We start from the raw sequence: 21618 nt of genomic DNA, 5'->3' as shown, positions 1-21618 counted from the left end.
CTTGTGGCTTAACAGAATGTATGAAAAACGTCTAACAAAAACTGCAGCATGGAATAGCTGTTGAAAGCTCTACCCTGCAAAGGAAATTACTTTTTATGACTTGACTGCCATTTAGGAATCCCAATAGCTTCTGAGACTTGTAGGACTTTCATGAACATCAAACATCCCCCCGCCCCCGCCCCCGCTCGAGCAGAGCCATTGTGGAATAGTGGAATATAAAGGCTAGAGCCTAGGAGACCAGGCTTCAAATCTCCCAGTCACTTTGGGGTGTTAAGCTGTGGTCCAGACCCCTCCAATCCCTGGATCCAGCAAGTGTTAATCAAGTGCTAAAGGTAAAGGTAAAGAGGCCCCTGACCATTAGGTCCAGTCGTGTCTGACTCTGGGGTTGCGGCACTCATCTCGCTCTATAGGCCGAGGGAGCTGGCATTTGTCCGTAGACAGCTTCCAGGTCATGTGGCCAGCATGACAAAGCCGCTTCTGGCGAACCAGAGCAGCGCACGGAAACGCCGTTTACCTTCCCGCTGAAGCGGTACCTATTTCTCTACTTGCACTTTGACGTGCTTTCGAACTGCTAGGTGGGCAGGAGCTGGGACGGAGCAACGGGAGTTCACCCCGTCGCAGGGATTCGAACCGCCGACCTTCTGATCAGCAAGCCCTAGACTCTGTGGTTTAACCCACAGCGCCACCTGGGTCCTGGTGTTAATTGCTAATCAAACCTAATTCTGTGAAATAACCAAATTAGCCTCCTTGTGAGGTGATGGGAGATTAAGGGTCTTGGTTCAAGATGGCAACTGGGTGGGGCCCCTCCCCTCAGCAGAAAAAAGCCAGAGTTGAGACCCAGAAGTAAAGCAGCAAGCTGGAAAGCCAGAGAGGCAGGACACGATGTTTTATTTCTGTTTGAACCCAAGGCTGTGGTTATGGGAAAAGCAAGACCCTCCATTGCAGGTTCAGATTGCATGTATGATTCTACATTTCCCCCTGGTTTCCCCTAACGCAGCTCATAAATACCAAAGGGAAGGCCTTGGGGAAGCTATGGTGATCAACCTAGAATCATAGAATCGTAGAGTTGGAAGGAACCACGAGGATCATCTAGCCCAACACTTTGCAGTGCAGCAGTATTTTGCCCAATGTGGGGCTTGAACCCACAACTCTGAGATTAAGAGTCTCGTGCTCTACTGACTGAGCCAACCACTATTAATGCACAGCTGGCACAGCAGACACCAGGGAGACGGGACAATGCCCAGAAAGTGTATAGGTTGTGAATGTTGTTGTTGTTATCTATTTTCTTTCTTTTTGAAAGAATATAATTTGGGTTGGTGAACTACATACGTATTACGTCACCAAGTGCAGTCTCTCTCCCGTGTTTTGTTTCTTTTTCTCCACATGTGGGTTCTTGGGCATACCCCTTTGATGGCCTCTGCACCAGCACAGGCGACGAGAGAACACCCTAGAAGCTAGTTTGCTCTATGCAGAAGAGGAAGCTTGAAGATTCTTGGACACAAACCTCCACATCTAAAAAAATTCCCCTATTATTAGCACCCTCACCCGAATATGGCAATGATATATATTTTTGCATGTTAGTAGAGGGAGTGTCACTGGTCTTATTGGCTAAACGGAATGGTGCCAACCCTGTACCAAATTTAGGTGACAATCTGTATATCAATCCTTCCCAATATAGCCCAAAAACATGGCCCCAAAGCAGTTACTTTCGCAATACCACCAACTGCCTCAGGGGGGTCTAAATGAGTTACCGGTACATAAGTGTCAAGCTGATCGGTGCGAGTAATCTCACACCTTTGGCTTGTAAGTGGGGAATGTGGCAGTAGTCCAAAGGGCGATAATAATGTGATAATGTGAACCCCTATAAATATTTGAATATGCTTCTAATAGAGAATTATGGTAACCTGCTGCTTTAAGGAACCGATGATTTTGGCAAGATGCCGTCTCACACTGAGATAGAAGAACAAGCAAATATTCAATCATAAAGACGCATTCATAAGCTAGAACATAAGTTATTAAATGAAAATGGCTACACGTAACACAGGTTCCCATGCCTTGCACACTAACAGAATGTAACAATCTCTGAGAATCAAGATTTAGTTAGCAATGCTTACTGCGCATGCGTATTAGATTAGGTAATGTACATGCGTACTAAACTAAAATAAGGTAATGAAATATGATTGGTTAAACTAAAATCCATTGTCTGAAATGTTATAAATACCCCTGCCCAGACCTTTGGGCGGGGTTACAGGTTTGCAAAACGATACATAAATAAAGTTCTATCACACTTTGGAATTTCTTGGCCTAGGATGCCCAGTAAAAAGGCTTCTGGTTTCTTTTTAAAAGTGTTTTTCAACACCTTTTTCATTTCATTATAAACCTTTTCCCAGAAGTCCTTTACCTTCGGGCACAACCACCACATATGCAAGAAAGTTCCTTCTGTTTGTTTACATTTCCAGCACTTATTACTTTGTCCATGATAAATTTTTGCCAATTTAACATGTCAAATACCACCTATACATCATCTGCATAATATTCTCCCTAAGCAAGTTGCATGCTGAAAATTTTATACCAGTTTTCCACAATTTTTCCCAATCCTCCAACATGATGTTGTGCCCCACATCCTTGGGTTAGGCAGAGATTTAGTGGGGTAGGGAGAGACTGGCTCCCAAGCACCCAGTGAGTCTTCTGGCTAAATGGGCCTTTGAGCCAGAGTTTCCTCAGTCCTACTAAACAGACAGGCTCTTCCATTAGGGCTTCTGAGTCACGGTCTTGCTAAGGAGAATGTCAGGCAATGGGGGGAGTCTCCCTAAAATGTCAAAAGGTATGCACTCTTTCAGGTGCCAATAGACATCTAATACTTCCATTTCATTAAAAACAACAACCACACACACACACACACACACACACAATTTTATTGGTTCCATTTCAGTTTAAGAGAGGGTCCTCGATACATTTCTGTCAAATCTCTCGTGTTTTCTGGCCCATCAGCCGGTACCCAATTTAGCCAAGAATAGGTCCCTGGCTTGCAGGAAATCTGGTAAGGAGCCAAGAAAAATACAACCCTGCAGCAGTGATAAGATTCAGGGCTATCCTATGGCTCCTAAGTTCTGTCTCTCATGGTGTGATTACAGCAAGAATAGTTAACCTTTGCCCAGGCCCCTGAAGTTATTGGACATCAGCCTCAAGCTAGCATGGCCTATGGTCAAGGATGATGGGAGATGGAGTCTAGCAACTTCTGGGAGGGTGCAATCTCCTCATCCTTGGATTACGAAACACACTGCAGCACATGCACATGGCAGGTGTGCTGAGATAGCATCATGGCCTCTACAGCTCCACAAAAACATCAAGCCAGGAACCCCCCCCCCCCCAAAAAAAAAACCCCTCTGATAATGATGCACTTCAATTCCTCTTCAAACCCGGGAGAATCCCCTGGAATTCTGAAATGTTATTGACATCTTGCATAGATTGTTGGGCTGCTTTCAACCTTGAAGCGTTAGTACAGCAGGAGGAATTAAAATATAGCTACATGTACCTTGGTGTACTCCAAAGCCTTTGTCATGACTGCTGCATGCCCCAAAAAGACAGGGTACAGCCTTTACTGTAGTCCTTGATCAGATCATTATGTACAGCACTATAACAAGAGCTGTGCTGGATCAAGAGTCCAGTTAATCCAGTGTTCTGTTCCTGCAGAGGTCAAGGAGATGGCTTTGAGGAATCTCACAAACAGGATATGATTGAAGTAGCATTACATACATACATATGGTGCTATTTTTCTAGAAAAATAGGTGCTGGAACTCACCATGAATGCTTCCTTTGTTCTCTTATAATGACCATAGCTGTCAACCTTTCCCTTTTTTTAAAGGGAAATTCCCTTATTCCAAATAGGATTCCTCACAACAAAAGGGAAAAGTTGACAGCTATGATAATGACAAAGGTACCCACCTAAGAGGTGCAGGAACAGAATTCCAGTGAGTTCCCCCTAAAGAAAAGCCTCACATTCATAATTTTATTTGTATTCTGCCTTTCCATATTTAAAACTATGCTCAAGACAGCTTTCAACATGAAAAACCCCACATAATTACAAACATACCGGTAAGTAAAGGTAAAGGGACCCCTGACCGTTAGGTCCAGTCGTGTCTGACTCTGGGGTTGTGGCGCTCATCTTGCTTTACTGGCCGAGGGAGCCGGCAGACAGCTTCCGGGTCATGTGGCCAGCAAGACTAAGCCGCTTCTGGCGAACCAGAGCAGCGCACGGAAACACCGTTTACCTTCCTGCCAGAGCAGTACCTATTTATCTACTTGTACTTTGACGTGCTTTCAAACTACTAGGTGGGCAGGAGCTGGGACCGAGCAGTGGGAGCTCACCCAGCCATGGGGATTCGAACTGCCGACCTTCCGATGAGCAAGCCCTAGGCTCTGTGGTTTAGACCACAGCGCCGCCTGCATCTCTTAATTAAAAAACATAAGTAGGCATAAATAATAGTGCTAAGAGATTGAGTGGCACAGTTTGTGTGTGTCAGTCCTTGCTATTCCCTGGATCCAGCAAGTGTTAAAAGCTAATCAGGACTTCTAATTCTGTGAAATAGCCAAACTAGTTTCCTTGGGAGGTGATGGGGGATTTAAGGGGCTCAGTGCAAGATGGCAACTGGGTGGGGCACCCTCCCTCAGCAGAAAAAGCCAGGGTTGAGACCTCAAAGTAAAGCAGCAAGCTGGAGGGAGTCAGTGCAATGTTTGATTTCTGCTTGAATTGAAGGTTGTAGCTATGGGAGATACAAGACCATTTGGGGTGATAATACTGTTAACCCCTCCATTGTAGGCTCAGATTGCATATGTGCGTGCATATGCACAATATATTCTAAAGACACCACGGTCTCCGCTGTGCCTCATTTCCAAAACAAAACCTGAACCCCTGAAGGCTCACAAAGCTCAGAAATTTGGCTGGTGTGCAACAATAAATAAAACATTAACAAGCACACAACCAAATTAAAACAATTGGAACATAAATCATAACATCTAATATAAATATGCAAAAAATGAATACCAATAACAGCCAGGGGTGCAGTGGGGGCAGCCCATCCCAGGTGTCACCACTAAGGGGGGTCACAAAATGTTTCAGGCAGTGTGGAACCTGCAGGTGCCTAAGCCACCACCTCACTCCTAAAAAGTTTTGTGAGCCCATTTTTTTTAAAAAAAACTCATTTTGTCACACCCACACCCACACCAGTGATGACACCAGGGGCAGACTGCACCCCCCCCACCCCTTCCTCCACCACTGCTCTTATGGTCGCTGAGGCTAATAGACAGGGACTGGTCCCAATGGTCATCCAGCAAGCTTTATGGCTGAATGGAGATTTGAACATGGTCCTCACTACTCCAACACTCTAACCATTGTATCACACTGTTTAGGGCTTTATAGATGACAACCAGCACTCCAGATTGTTCTTGAAAGCAGAATAGATGCTAGTGGATATGCTGTAATTATTAAGTAGTGGACATAACAGACGATACAGATATTTCTCCAAGAAGTTCTTTATACCGGTAGTAAGCTGGAACTGAACACAAACAGCTCAGCCGGCCTGCTTTTATAGGCAGCCAACTGACAACATTGTAACAACAACAGTCCAGGGTTTCCCGCCTAAATTAATTGACGTGGACCTGAGTGAAAACTACATACACAAAACCCCTGGTGACCAGAGTGAGAACTTCAATACATAACAGTAATATTGGTCCTAGGTAACATATGGAGCTGCCATATTCTGAAGCAGTTCAAGTTCTGGTATGTTCTTCAAAAGGCAGTGAACTAGCTTAGTTTAATGGATTATTTGAGCTACACCCCAAAATTGTTGCCAGAATTTCTGAGTAAACTGAAGGCGGATTAAGTTCATTTTGGGAACGGAACTTTGAACAATCTCGAGTTCCTCTTCAAGTTCATTCTCTGTGGGTTGTGGTTGTTTACTCCTTAGACTCTTTGGGCCTTTAAGCTTTTCAAAAATAATAATAATAAGCAATTCACATCCTGCTATGTGTATGTTGATGTTTTCTTAGCTTTCTTAAGTAGCACGGCAGCTAGCATGGAGGGGTGGTGGTGGCTGAGGATCATTTGGATAAACCTGAACTGTGAACTGAACTAATTCATTCTGCAAAGGGACAAATGTGAACTGGAATTAGTTCCTCTTCGGACATGTTGAATTAGAACTAGTTCCTATTTAAACTTTAACACACTACAAAATAATGTAGTCTGGGTGTAATCAGAGCATGGATAACTTGGGTCCAGACTCTCTCTTCTCAAGATGGGCCACAGCTAGTGACACCAATGTAAACTGACAAAATACCTTTCGATCCTAGCTTCCGCCTGCACACCCATATTTGGCTTCAAATCTAAACATTAAAAATATAAAAAGCACCCCAAGCTGCAAACCTGATGCTTGGAGGCCAAATCTCTCTCCACAGCAGGAAGAACACCATATCTCTGAACCACCCCCGTGTAGTCTGGATTTGATTTCAGTTGATAAGCCTACAATGAAGGCCTCCTTAACGGAAAGTACCACATCTGTTAATGCCGTTATCGGATCTGTTATGATGTCACAATATGATTTTCTTCAAGGAGTGTCACAATGACTTTTCTTGATCCATTGGCTTAATAGTTCTGATGGTATAAAGAGATGCAGCCTTGGGCCATGCAAAAAAGCTATGCTTGGAGGGAATATGTGGCATGCGTTATAATTCTTTTCTTTAAAAGAGGCATTAGAACCAGGGCTTTTTTTTCAACCGGAACTTGCTGAAACTCGGCTCCACCACTTCTCAGGTGGGTGCCGTTGCCATTATAAGAGAACAAGGGAGGGTTTTCGCGGTGAGTTCCGGAACCTCTTCTCCTAGAAAAATAGCACTGATTAGAACTTACATTCTAAGCTTCATGAGTGCAAATTATGCACGAGGTTTAGACATAGGGATATGCCTTACGCTGCATCAGACCATTGTGAAAATCAAACTTAGCACTGACTACATTGACTGGCAGTGACTCTCCAGGACGCCGGGCAAGGAACACTTCCAGCCCTACCTGCAAATTCTAGGGATTGAACCTGGAACCTTCTGTCTGTAAGGCAGCTGCTCTACCACTTGAACAAACTGATCATGTACTCTCGAATACTGTGCATTACTTGTAAGGAAAAAGCTTCTGTGAATGTGCAGTTTTTGGAGAATTTTGTTTGCAGGTTGTGTCCAACAGGCTGCATATGGGCAGGGGATTTCCTCCGGGCCTGAGCCCTCATTTTCCTAACCACCTCCTAATAATATAATTTAGGTTTGTGCTGGCAAAAGCAGCCAGAGTAAAACACGACAAGCTGCCTGGTCCATTTAACTCTGCATTGTTTACTAGCAGCTGATCTCCAGGGTTTCAGGCAAGGGGTCTCTCCCAGCCCCTTTTGGAGATGCTGGTACTTCAAGCTGGGACCTTCTGCATGCAGCCTGGACCTATCCAGCTGCTGACATATGTGGTGGTGTACAGCCAGTCCCACAAAATTAGAAGAAGATAATTCCCATAGAATGTCCAAAACAGAGAAGTCCCGATGGCTTATAAATTACTGCTGGAACCTGGCACTGTCAGCCGCCACCAATCATCAGAAAGAAGGCTGTTGTTTTTGTTATGTATTGAAGTTCTCACCCTAGGCCACTAGGGGTGTGTGTATATAGTTCATTCTGCTGCAGTTTTCACTCAGGTCCGCACATGCAAATGAGGGATTGAAAGTGATGTTCAGGGATTGGGTAACTACAGAAAGTTGTTACTGTTGCTTGTAGCTGAGTTCTATATAAGCAGGCTGCTGAGCCCTTCAGTTCTGTTCCAGCTTGAGAATAAACAGAGCTGCTTGAAGAATCACTGTGTCGTCTACTATGTCCACCCACTATTTAATAGTTTTGATAAGTGTTTGTTTGCAATCTAACTAGGAAACACTTAAGTGCAGTGCGGCATGTGGGCAAAGGATATGAGCAACAAGCCTATGCCAAGCTAGATCAAACCCTTTTCTGATATCAGGGAGGGTGAAAAAGGATAAACAGCTGAGATAAAGAAATTTTAGGAACTGAAGTTGTATCAGGAGAAAAATACACCTCTTTCAAACAGGGGTTACATAAGCCATTTTGAATATATGGCAATAATATGTGTTTGGATTGTGCAGAAGAGAATCCAAGAAGGCAACCAGAAGTGAATCTCAGTGTTCAAAGTTTCCACTTATTTTGGGTGGATGTGGGTTGGAAACGCACTAAGCTTTTAGACACTGGTCAGGAATGGAAGGAGACAGAGAATGCTTTTCTTAACTCTGAAGATACAGTGCATGAAATCATATAGGCCTACACCAGGGATGTCAACCTGTGGCTGTCACAGGCCTACAACCTGTGGCTGTCAGGTGTCATTACTACAGAACCTCCAAGTATCCCTATTTTCCAGGGACATCCCAGTTTCTAGTTTGAATGTCCCACTTTCCCTTAGAATGTCCCTATTTTCATTGAAGGAATGTTGGAGAGTATGGAGTTATTCGACTCCTCTCCTGAGCTGTCTGAAGGCAATCCTGTATAGGGAATTTTTAAAAAAATCTTTAATGTTTCATTATGTTTTTTATATATGTTGGAAGCTGCCCAAAGTGGCTGGGACAACACAGTAAGATGAGTGGTGTATAAATGGTAAAATTATCATTATGCAATGGGACATCCCCATTTTCATCGGAGAAATGTTGGAGGGTATGGAGCCAGAGAGCCAACTAATTCTAGCTTTGCCCCCATCCTCCTCCCTGCCTAGTTCTACAAGAGCAACACAGAGACTAAGGCCGCATTCACGCCATATATTTAATGCACTGTGGCACCACTATTAAACAGGCCTGGCTTCCCCCAAAGCATGCTGGGAGCTGTAGTTTGTTAAAGGTGCTGAGAGTTATTAGGATGTTTTTATTGTAATGATGTGTACATTTTAATAGATCTCTCTCACACACCCAATATTAATGTTTCATTGCAGACCCTTCAAGTGTCCCTATTCTCCAGGGAGTCCTAGATTTACAGAAGCCATCCCAGTTTCTGATTTGTTCCCAGAATGTTCCTCTTTTCCTTAGGATGTCCCTATTTTCACTGGAGAAATGTTGGAGGATATGTTACTGGTTTCAACAGAAGCAAGCAGGAAAGATGAAAAAAGGCTTATCCACGCTTTTGCTTGTCCTGTACTTAGAAAGCTCAGGTCCGAGCAGTTTTCTGTTTCTCCTGTGCTTGCTAGGCATGAGTAAAAGATGTCTTCCGTTTGCCCCACTGCTTGCCTCAAAGCTGCTTTGCAAGTGGTGTGTGTGTACGTTCGGTTTTCATTTGGACTATGGGAGGGGGGGGATAAGCCCCTTCTTCCCTGTGTACCATGGTCTTGATCCCCTCGCCCATCTGTTATTTACAAGGTGGGTGGAAAGATACCGCTTGAATGCATTCACAGATCTCGTCAACTGAAGGCCACCGCCAACCAGGCCCTTCTGTTGGACCTTGAGCTCTGCCCACGCCTGCCTGTAGCCTGACAGAGAAAATGGGGTGGCAACCACTGGCTCTGGAAGTGACTAGGGAACACCTGGCTTCAACCCTGCTGGGCCCTGGGGATGCTGTTGGCAACAGGGCTTGCTGAGAGGCCTCTTGATGAGCCAAAGCAAGGATTGAGTTGCAAGCCAAGATGCAGCATAAATTTAATAATCATACTAAAACAATCATTTCTATTTTTTTTAATAGAAAAAGAGGTACAGGTACAGGCACTCACCATTCTTTTTCTTAGAATGGCAGTGGGGCCCACCTGAAAGGTTCCAGAACCCACCTGAGAGGTGCCGTAACTGAGTTCTGGCAAATTCCCTCTGGAAAAAAAAGCCCTGCTAGCAATAATATTTTTATATTCCCTGAAATGCCAGATTCTACAACCTGCATAGATTATCCTGTTCAAGGACGTCTGTGTATTGTTACAGGCTACCCCAATCTCTGAGTGGTAAGGGGTAGGCTACTAGGCACTTTCCCAGGGTTCAGTTTCCTTTGAATGAGGCAAAAAAGCTCAACAACTTTGGCAAAACAAAAGCAAGTTGTGTCTGGATTTCACTTTTTGAAATATGGCAACCCTAACAGCCTTGCTCGTTCTTTAAGGAAGTTGATAAGGACGCTTAAGATATTTTGTCTTCCAAAGGAACCTGTATGACTAGTTCAGCAATTTCCTTTTGTCAGATTTGAACCTCATTGGGCACCCACATGCAAAGAATTGGAATGGGCTCATCCAGACCGACCCCCTCAGACCTACAATATATTTGTTTCTGTCCAGAGCATCACAACCCTTGGAGGTTCAAACCCCCTTTAGTCTGTTTATTCAGTCAGGAGTGAAGATGGCGGGCATCTAACCTGTCCCATGAAGCCCAAACCTGGTTGGTACCTTCTCCCTGAATCTTGTTTTTTTTTAAAAAAAAATTATTGGAGGAGGGTAAAAATGGTTTGCAAAAATGACTGCCACGACTCACCTGTTACCTGCTCCTGCCTGGCCTAGTCTTTGTCTGTGCCGTTTGCGGCCCATCCTCCATATTGTCTCCTTTTATTGATTTTATTTTATTTTTTAAAACACAAACAGTAGGGGGGACATGACAAGTGCACAAATGGCAGCTGCAGATTTCCTGTTACCCGCCGCTGGTGCCTGGGTTGGGCTTGAGGTGTCTCCTGCCTGTTTGGCTACCCTCGGTGTTTTTTTTATTATTTTATTTTGAAGGAGGAAAGAGGCGTTGCTATTATTAATGAGGAATAGGTCAGGATTGTAGCCAGAGAGAAAGAGATAGAGAGTGAGTTGTTCAACATTTCTGTTTATTATCAGCACAAAGCGGGGCCAGGAATGCAGCCTGAGAAAGTGTGTGTTTGTTGCTCAAGTTTGCTGTTGTTCTTTCATGATATTTATTCAATGCCCCATTTACTTTGCAGGAAAGGTTACAGTTGCTGCCATATGTCTGTCTCAAGGGACAATTGAGTGTGCCTCTGGGGGTGAAGTAAATGGCTGTGTTAGCAGCTCCTACTGCAAAAAAACAAAACCCTTTTCTCTCCCTGCGTGTGCATGTGTGCACACAACGAAGGAATGTACCTCCTGCATCTCCCCACCCCACACCTGTGGTGTCATCTCATTGGGACTCTACTCAGTGTGCTCCCCTGCCTCTGAAAGGACCTCATTTCTTAACTTTTTAAGAGGCAAGTGGCTGGCTGAGGAAAAGCTCTTACAAGCAAAAGGAAGCGAAGTCCTCTTGCAAAAATAGGAGACCTAAACCAAGTGTGGCCTGTAGACTGCAATGCTGGAACTGACTCTCTGTATCACTCGAACTCAAGACTGAAAATTTGAAAACCTTTCTGAAGTCTGCAAACAGAAGAACAGGGCTTTTGACTACACCTAGCAAACATTGTTGCCTGTTTATGATTGGAATCGTAATTGAATTCCTATTGAACTGTGTGTCATAATGATGCCATCAACGGGTTGCGAGTTGTGAAGGCAGCTCCCTGCAAGGCCCTTTCCACCTGGCCGAGTGGGCGGGGCCCAGACTTACCAGCTCTACTAAAGAGGATCCTGGTGAGACCAGAGGGACATTGCTCACCTGACAACAAACCCAACTATTGGATTCTTTTGTCCCATCTTTTTGTGCCTGCTAAACACCCGTGTCATGCTTAAGATAATATTTTATTCTCTTGTTAATTATGCTGTTTTAAATGTGCATTTTATATTTGACTTTACAGTACTTAGCAATGTTCAGTTGTTTGTGTGTGTGGGGGGAGAATGCTTAAGTTTTTTGTTTTGTTTTTAACTTTGTTTGTGTTAAATATGTATTCTGTAGTTGACTTCCTTTGTAATGTTTTATCTTGAAATATTTAATACAGTGGTGCCTCGCAAGACGAAAATAATTCGTTCTGCGAGTGTCTTCGTAGAGCGATTTTTTCGTCTTGCGAAGCACCAATGCAAACCGCTAGTTTTCGCATATATATATATATATACAGTATATCGTCTTGTGAGGCAGCCCCATTGACTTTTTCATCTTGCGGGGCAGCCTTCCGCTAGCGAATGCCGTTCGTCTAGCGAGTTTTTCGTCTAGCGAGGCACCACTGTATTTTAGTTTTTTGTTAACTATGTTGCTTTAACTGTATACAGTGGTGCCTCGCTAGACGAAAATAATTCGTTCTGCGAGTATTTTCGTCTAGCGATTTTTTCGTCTAGCACCAATGCAAATAGCGGTTTTCGCTAGACAAAAAATATTTTTTTCCCGTCTTGCGAGGCAGCCCCATTGACAAATTCGTCTTGCGGGGCAGCCTTCCGCTAGACGAATGCCTTCGTCTAGCGAGTTTTTCGTCTAGCGGGGCATTCGTCTAGCGGGGCACCACTGTAGTCTATATTTGACTTTCTTCAGATTCTTTAATTGATGTTTTAAGGTAAAGGTAAAGGGACCCCTGACGGTTAGGTCCAGTAGTGGACTACTCTGGGGTTGCGGTGCTCATTTTGCTTTATTGGCCGAGGGAGCCGGCGTTCAGCTTCCGTGTCATGTGGCCAGCATGACTAAGCTGCTTCTGGCAAAACCAGAGCAGCGTATGGAAACACCGTTTACCTTCCCGCCAGAGCGGTTCCTATTTATCTACTTGCACTTTGATGTGCTTTCGAACTGCTAGGTTGGCAGGAGCTGGGACCGAGCAATGGGAGCTCACCCCGCCACGGGGATTCGAACCGCCGAACTTCTGATCAGCAAGCCCTAGGCTCTGTGGTTTAACCCGCAGTGCCACTTGCATCCCAAACAACGCCACATGTAAAGTGTAAACTGCTTTGAGATTTTTCTTGAAAATATAAAGTGGTATAGAAATGAAATAAATAATAACAACAACAACAACAATAATGTTCATTGAAATGTTGTGTCCAAAGACTGCAGCCAATGGAGAGATCACCCCTCCCTCAACTTTCTATTAGATTATTTAGATTTGGTAAATAATTCTTATTGCTATTCTTATTGTATTGATTATTATAATTGATTTATGTAGTTCTGACAGTTTAGCTGCCTTGAGCAGCTAAAATAGAAAGGCAGGATACAAACCTAATCTAATAAAGAGCCTTCCTCCTCCTCCTCCTCCTGAGCCTGGGGCCAGGACCGTAGCATGAGAGAGAGAGGGTTGCAGTTCCCCAGTTATTTTGGAGGAGTTCCACACCACACATTTAAAGCTCTTACACCACTTTTAAAGAGTCCAGGCTTTCCCTAAAGAATCATGGGAACTGTAGTTTGCAAAGGGTGCTGAGAGATGTTAGATCTTTAACACAGAGGTTCCCAGGATGTGTTGGGTGAATCTGTTACTCTTAGTGCAACGGTTCTTTAAATGTGTGGTTGTGACCATTGTCCTCATAACAGTACTGGGGTTTGGATTGCAGAGTGTGTGTGTGTGTGTGTGTTGCAGAATGGTTTAATTATCTCATTCTCATCCCAGCACATCATCTTCATTCAACTCTGGCTGTTGAATGAATGCTTTGTTATAATCATTATTATGTTTAAGTGGGCTTCGGCCTCCTTCCAGACAGCATCTTGAAAGGGAAACAGAGGAAAACTCAAATGATGACAGAAGGCAGGGGCATCCAACAACCAAGAGTTTTGGTTTGGATGTGATACTTTTAAAATTCCACAAGCCATCCAGAAGCCCCCAAAGGCTCAGCCCAATTTCACTCTGGTCCATCTGAGTATCTCCTTTCCACCTATGCCTCCCCTCCAAAAAAAAAAGAAATATTCACAATTTAGAAATCAGAAAACAACTCCCTTTCGACAGAACTAGATGGAATTATCAGACATAGCAACTCCTGCAGAGAGGATAAAACCAAAGTGTTTTAAAGGGACAATTTATCAAATAATATATCTGCCCATAGCTCAGTCAGTAGAGCATGAGACTCTTAATCTCAGGGTCGTGGGTTCGAGCCACACGTTGGGCAAAATATTCCTGCATTGCAGGGGGTTGGACTAGCTGACCCTTGTGGTCCCTTCCAGCTCTACAATTCCATGATATGCTGTGAGTAGTAGTCAACTGAGTTCTACTCAGAATAGATGCATCAAAATCAACACATCCACGTAATTTGTGCCCATCAATTTAAATAGGTCTGCTGTGGAGAGGACTAATGTTGACTACTACAACCCTGGTGTTTTCTGATTATTTTATAAAGCGTTTCCCTCAATACCCAAAAAATGGAGGCAGAGACAATTTACTGAATTTCAAAACCACCGAAGCTTTATTGAATAAACGAATCAATTTATTACAGTCACAAACCAGAATATGGACTTATACAGAGATAGAGAACATGTAGATATATATGCAAAGGTAAAGGGACCCCTGACCATTAGGTCTAGTCGCGGACGACTCTGGGGTTGCGGCACTCATCTTGCTTTATGTGGCCAGCAAGACTAAGCCGCTTCTGGCAAACCAGAGCAGCGCACTGAAACGCCGTTTACCTTCCCGTTGGAGTGGTACCTATTTATCTACTTGGTTAAAATAGGTCAAAATTAAAATCTATAAGCTAGAACACAGTAAAAAATACAGATGTAAAACAATTAAAATATGTAGTTTAAGACCTTAACCACTAATTTAAAATATGCATGTTAATGCTTTATTATAATTAAGGCAGGTAAAATAATTATTGCTCTTAATATTATTCATTGCTATGAGGCTTCTTGAAGCAATTCAGGATACAATCAACATTAGCAGAACACTTTCCTTTACAAGGACAATCTAAAAAGTAACAATTTAAAAACAATAAAAATAATATTGCATAGGAAAGAATTCTAAAACAACAGCAATGATCAGAATTATCAACAACACACACAATTAAACAGCAAGCAAAAATTGCCACTCCATCATTGCTAAGCCTTGAAACTTAGACCTCTGTCTTATCCCCATAATCGAAATCGACATCGAGTAATATGTCATCTGGAAGAGAATGAAGGAGAAGAGAGATTAATTTATGCCTCATTTACTGATTCACCAAATTTACCTGGCACCCATTCAACCATACAATGAGGCTTTCAGGGCTGGGCTTCTATTTATGGGTCCTGTCTTTGGTGGCAATGACTCCTTCCAAGCCTGCAGTTTGGCCCTGGAGAGAAATAGCCACGTTTGTCCCGTGGCAGGATTTCATAGCCACATGACCCAGGAGGTCTGCACCAAGCAAGGATACTGCAGCTACTGAGTGGGCCCTCACGTCCCCAGGCTGTGGATGTTACCTTCTTTGGGGCAGAAGTGAGCCAGCTCCAGAGGGACGAGAACATGCTGTAGAGAAAAGAAAATGCTGGATCATATGACTGATGTGATACTAAACCCTCCACAAATAATGGGTACAAAGAGACCATGGAAGCAGACCCAAGCCAGGAAAGACTTGCTTCCATCATGGGATGAGTGAGTTCTATTGCCAGGCCCCAATCCCTTCCCAGGCAACCTCAATGGGTCCTGCAGCCTACTAGGCAGAGGTGGAAGTGTAACACCAAGGAAGAGGGCAGGAAATGCCTCCAGCATTATCTGGTATCCCAGGGACACACAATGTGTTGTGTGCCTGATACCAGACTGTGATTCCTACTGTGGGAATCCTTTCATAAGCAACTCTGGGAGCCTCTTGTGGCTGTTAAGGTGTGATGTAAGTGTGCCAAAGAAATTAATGAATAAAGGTAAGGTGCTTACCTTCAGGCGAGGGAGCGCTCTTGCATAGGACATCAGCGAGCTAAGGCCACTGGCTGCCAGTTGCCTCTCCGCCGCAATTGCACTTGTTGTGTAGCCTCTCAGTTCCTGTGGGAGGAAAGAGGACCTCAGAATCAGGGGGCTGGTCTGGGTGAAAGAGGCAGACCACTGTGAAGCCCCTTACACTCTCAGAGAGAGAGAGATCTGTTTCTCACTGTCCTCAACTGTTCTAAAATAGCAATGTCTTCCAGGCCCAAATTGTAGCTCTGCATCAAAGGACCTCCTTTGGCTCTTTGGGCAAGTGGACCTTTGCTGGCTATTCCATGTGGCCAGCTTGCCTTCCAAGAGGGGAAAGGCCCAAGATAAAGTATATGCTAGGTGGCGGCTTTTCCATGAAAGCTTTCTAGGTAAAACAGCCACTGATGCCATCAATATACTTACATTCATCAGCAAGTTCAGGATCTTAGTACTTGGGGCCTCCCAGAGCAGGCCTCCCAGCATCAGAGTATAACGTTCTTCTAACTCCTGCAGGCAATGGCAATTTGAGGGAGGGAGAGGATGCGCCAAGCAGGGGAAAGAGAGATCAGTTGTTGAGCAATGGGTGCAATGCTTAAAACGTGTGAAGAAGAAATAACTATAGAAGTCAAATTTCAAGAATAACAACTTGCCTGCTTGTCAGGCTCAGTTTTCACCTCAATGACAGCCGCAAAGGCTGCATGCACAATCAGGCTGTGGAGCTTCAGTGGTAATTTGGGCTTCATGAGGCTGGAGAGATGGAGGGAAAAGTTTTTAAGACTCTGTCTCCTTGGAGTCTTCCTCATATTTGGGGGGGGCATCAAATACATTTCATTCTCTTGACTTCTAGTGAATGCATGTGTTAGCTTAAATCCCTTTTTATAATCAAGCAGTGTATAAATTTTACAGGATAAAAATGAAGAAAAGTAAAATTCAAATAAACACATGAGGGCACTGTTTATGTGGCAGTCTACATGGCACTTTGTTTGCAAGCCTCTAGGTCTTAGTTAACCCCACCCCTAGAAGCTGAGCCATTTCAAAGTTATCTCTAAACAATACATCTTCTATTTTCTCTCTCACACCTCCACTCATCCTGTAAATAGTTGTTGCATAAATAAAGCTTTTTGAACGCAACAAACTCAAAAAAATTTGTAAGCAATTATTCCAATCTAATTCACTGAAGTGGCAAGGTTTGGTAACACCTTTCCACATTCTGCATCCCTCCCCCCACCCCCCAGTTTCTTGTCAAGCTCAAAACAAACAAACAAAACAAAACCAGTATACCTCAGTTGGAAAAGGGCTTCCAGTGCCATAGCAAGGACCAATTCAGGCTGCATAAAGCACGCAATCCGTCCCATGAGATCCTGATAGAGAACAGAGGGCGGGGGGGGGGGGGAGTCAGTTCCCTATGGACATCAGGTGGATTCCTCCAACCCCAAACTCAGGGCAGGAATTGGCAATTTAATGCCAAATGCCTGCACAACCCTTTTTCTTGGCCAGACCCCGCCAGGCCTTCCTTCTGCCCAACACCCCCCAAATCCCATCCCCAGCTCTCCTGCCCACCTCAACCCTGGATACCTCATACAACCTCTCACTCACCGCAATTGCCTTGACGGCCAAACTTTTTGAGTACCTCAACCTGTCCTTTTCTCTCTGGCGGGCCTCCGAGCAAGTGGCCAGCACGCAAGAGAGGAACATCTCATCCTTCTCCAGTTGCTGAAATGGCAAGAGTCAGGCTGTCAATTCATGGCAGGAGGGCTCCTATGCCTCTGAGACCGCCAAAACGGGGGTATATATAGAGCACTGGTGGATGGGTGGGGTGGGGTGGAGTGAGGGATTTAGTATGTACTGTGCTGTTTTCTCAAATACTAACCGCACGCGATGCCACAACCTTGCCAGTCTCTGAACCATCTGCAACAAGAGGAAAAAGGGAAGGACATGGGGGCAGGTTAGTTCATTTCTACTTATTTTCCACAATTGAGTATTAAAGCATTAAAGCCACCCCTCCTTATGCTCCGAAATGAAGATGAAAATGAAGCATTTGCTCACCTGGGCCTACAGCACCCTTGGACTTCTTGGGGACTTTGAGGGTCTTCTTCTTCTTGCGGACTGCCATGTCCCTCATACGCCTGAACCTAGAAGAGAAGGAGAGGGACAGATGTTGTTGTTGTTGTTGTTGTTGTTGTTGTACCCCGATTTGAACTACAAAATGGTGGTTTTCTTGAGTCAAAATGAGAGTACCCCTAAACATTTTTTAATAGAAAAAAGCACTGGTTACAAAATAAAAATTGCAATATAAAAACACAAAATGCATAATAAGGGTGAAAAACAACACAGTAAACCCCCCTCCCCAACCAAAAAAGCCTACAACCAAAATGGTGTGTGTGTGTGTGTGTGTGTGTGTGTGTGTGTGTTGTGTAAGAGAAGACAGGGAGTCTTTGCAGCATAACCATAACACAAAAGTTGGTAGCCTAACAGTTGCAGGCAGAGCTGTATCATTTCACATGCTACTTCGGCTGCTAACTGAACTGCAGGACATCGTATCAACTAAGGAAAGGAGCATTTGGTGTTTGTTGATTTGTCGCCTCAAGGGGTTGTAGTTGTGGAGGTATAATTTGATGAGGTTTCTGGTTATTTGTAACCTAGGTGCCCACTCACACACAAAAATCTCACTGCAGCCAATCAAAGACCACCAACCACACCCTAGGTCACCCCCCCCCAGCCTCTCTCACCACCAAGGAAATGCAACAAGTGAATAGTAAGTGAACCCACACAAGTGATGCTGACACAGCATTGCCACCCAACCCCACCCCACCCTCCCCCTTTCCCCCTCTTTTCTTCCTAACTTAACAATGCATGCAACACTAATGTCTCACAACAAATGAAACCGATCTGTAGAAAACACAACTTGAAAAAAAGAGACAATGTAAACTAAGAAATCTTTAGTAATTTTTTGATTTATTATTATTTCAAAAACCCAACAAGGAAAGGAGCAGGAAGGAGTTATCCAAGATGATCATGGCCTTGGAGAGAAAGCAGAGAGAGGGAGCGCTTTGAATCATCTAATTTTAGAATGCTGGTGGGAACTTCTTCACATCATGTTTAGTCAGTTTCTGAAATTTGCAGGCACCCGATGCTACAAGGACAAGTAGCCCGAGGGGCTGGGAAGCAGATTACACCAATTGTTGGAGGAGGGAAAAAAAAAGCAACTCTTACCATTACAGAACATAGCTATATAGAGCTTCCAGGAACAGAGGCACTCTACCTCTGAAGCCAACTGCTAGAGGACAAGCAGCAAGAGTGGGCTACTGCTTGTGAGTTTTACAGGACTAGATGGGCTTTTCCTCTGATCTAGCAATAGGGCTCTTTTCGTGTTTTCATGCACCCACAGACCCCAAACGGCTCTCCGCGGAAACACAGTGCTGCATCTCATGTTTGCTGGGGGGGGGGGCGGGGGGCGGGGCGGTTCCAACACTCCCACCCCCGGCAAAGCAAACGTAAGGGAAGCATTTCCAGCATTTAAAAGAACCCTCAGCATAATGCTTTTAGGACAACCCTGCCCTGCCTGGAGAGCGAAGGGGGCTGCTAGGAAGGTCATCAAGGCATAGATGAGCCGAAGAATGCGGTGGGAACTCTCTTAGAGCCAGAGTGACTGACAGGAAGACTGACAGAACGCCTGTCTGTTGCGGTTGATGGCTGAAGAGTTGAGAAACGGAGAAGGGGTAGAGAGAGAGAGAGGGTGCGTGTGTATAGTGGTTAGAATTCTGGACTAGAGGACCTGGGAGATCCGAGCGCAAATCCCCACTCAGTCATGAAGTGCACTGTTTGATGTTGGGTCCATTCATTCTAACAGGTTTGTTGTGAGGGGGGGAAACACTCTTAACCAGCTGAGCTACAATGAGATTTGAGGGAGAATAGGAAGGCAGGGGAAGGGGGGGGGGGAAGAGAGAAGTTAAACTGTCCAGGAAGGGGTTAAATTCCATGGGGATGCTGGCCGTGTGGGGGACCCCAAGCCCTCGCCCCATAAGATTAAAAAAAAAAGGAAGCAGAAGAAATCCTACTTACAGATTCATGATGCTGGCCATCTCTTCAGGTGAAATCCCCTCCTGTTTAAACTAAACTGCTTTAAAACGCTCACACAACACTAACTCTGAACCTTGCCTCTAACCCTGTTGCTACTCCTCTCTGTGTAAAATATACAGGGAAATGTGTGCACAAAATATACAAATGAAAATGAAATGATAAAATGAAATGGTAAAGTTAAAGCAAATCAAAGAAAAGTTAAAGCAAATCAAAGAAAAGTCTACACCTATCTCCCCTGTCGGTCGGTCGGTCGCCCGCTCGCTTCTCCGTCCCAGTTCTGTCTCAACCAACTCCTCCCAACTAACCCACGACGGGGATGTGGAGCTGCTGTCTTTTATACAAGCAGCAAGAGATGTCACAAAGATGGGCAGGACACTGTTTCCTTGACAACCCACCCACCTTGACCCTGAACTAATCTCCCCCCTCTTTAGTTCCGATGTTTTCTCCCTAACTTTGGGACACCTGCTGTTTTCTGCAGCTTTACGAATCACCCTTATCACAAACCAGTTCATACATTTTCTTGCAACATTTCTAAAGAGAGGCCACCCCAACATTTGTTGAAATACAGTAGACAACTCATAACTCCCGATTGTAGGGATGTGTTGCTTTGCATGCAGGAGATCCCAGGTTCGGTCCACAGGGCTGGGAATGTCCCCTGTTTGTAAACCCTGCAGAGCTGCTGCCAGTCAGTGTTGCTAGATTGACTCTGTAAAGTGCAACTTCCTATGTACGCTCCTCTTATACTACTGATCAAAACACAAGCAAGCTACCTTATATCAAGTTGTGAGAGTTCATTCATGACTTTTAACAAACAGCATAAACAATTTTATTATTTTTATGTAAGTACAGAAATACTGAATATGAAAGGAAGGAAGGTCCTGTGTGAGTGTCTAGAGGCGGTTGGAGGATGGATGGCGGCTAACAGATTGAGGTTGGATCCTGACAAGACAGAAGTGCTGTTCTTGGGGGACAGGGGGCTGGCTGGTGTGGAGGACTCCCTGGTCCTGAATGGGGTAACTGTGCCTCTGAAGGACCAGGTGCGCAACCTGGGAGTCATTTTGGACTCGCAGCTCTCCATGGAGGCACAGGTCAGTTCTGTGTCCAGGGCAGCTGTCTACCAGCTCCATCTGAGACCCTACCTGCCTGCAGATGGTCTTGCCAGAGTGGTGCATGCTCTAGTTATCTCCTGCTTGGACTACTGCAATGCGCTCTACTTGGGGCTACCTTTGAAGGTGACCTGGAAACTACAACAAATCCAGAATGCGGCAGCCAGACTGTTGACTGGAAGTGGCCGCCAAGACCATATAATACTGGTCTTGAAAGACCTTCATTGGCTCCCAGTACATTTTCGGGCACAATTCAAATTATTGGTGCTGACCTTTAAAGCCCTAAACAGCATCGGTCCTGTATACCTGAAGGAGCGTCTCCACCCCCATCATTCTGCCCAGACACTGAGGTCCAGCGCTGAGGGCCTTCTGGCAGTTTCCTCGCTGCGAGAAGTGAGGTTACAGGGAACTAGACAGAGGGCCTTCTCGGTAGTGGCGCCTGCCCTGTGGAACGCCCTCCCAGCAGATGTCAAGGCAATAAGCAACTACCGTATTTTACTTTTAAAAGACAACTGAAGGCAGCCCTGTTTAGGGAAGTTTTTAATGTTCGATGCTGTATTGTTTTTAATATTTGGTTGAAAGCCGCCCAGAGTGGCTGGGGAAACCCAGCCAGATGGGCGGGGTATAAATTATTATTATTATTATTATTATTATTATTATTATTATTATTATTATTATTAATAAACTTCCTGCTTCTGCAATAAAGGCAGCTGCA

The 21618-nt window shown here is 44.6% G+C and overlaps 1 protein-coding gene across 1 annotated transcript; it reads right to left on the bottom strand.

The window, feature by feature from the left end:
* Positions 1–15225: 15225 nt before the first annotated feature.
* LOC117040261 lies at positions 15226–20082 on the bottom strand. Its single transcript, XM_033137931.1, has 9 exons — positions 19780–20082; positions 17764–17849; positions 17588–17625; positions 17314–17430; positions 16999–17078; positions 16368–16464; positions 16141–16224; positions 15703–15807; positions 15226–15297 (listed from the first exon to the last, which is right to left on the bottom strand). Exons 1-9 carry the CDS (start codon positions 19797–19799, stop codon positions 15226–15228), a joined length of 699 nt encoding a protein of 232 aa, XP_032993822.1. The 5' UTR covers positions 19800–20082.
* Between the last annotated feature and the right edge of the window lie 1536 nt (positions 20083–21618).

Source organism: Lacerta agilis, chromosome Z (genome assembly GCF_009819535.1).
Source record: "Lacerta agilis isolate rLacAgi1 chromosome Z, rLacAgi1.pri, whole genome shotgun sequence".
Lineage (NCBI taxonomy): Eukaryota > Metazoa > Chordata > Lepidosauria > Squamata > Lacertidae > Lacerta > Lacerta agilis.
The sequence above is the reverse complement of the archived record's forward strand: the minus strand, read 5'-3'. Positions and strand labels throughout refer to the sequence as shown.

Excerpts from the sequence above, each read along its gene's own strand:
- LOC117040261 (XM_033137931.1), bottom strand. The coding sequence starts at position 19,799 with ATGGCCAGCATCATGAATCT. Across the intron at positions 17,626-17,763 it reads CAAGGGTGCTGTAGGCCCAG|ATGGTTCAGAGACTGGCAAG; the intron begins GTGAGCAAATGC and ends CTCTTGTTGCAG. Across the intron at positions 15,298-15,702 it reads GAGCGCTCCCTCGCCTGAAG|CATGTTCTCGTCCCTCTGGA; the intron begins GTAAGCACCTTA and ends TTTTCTCTACAG.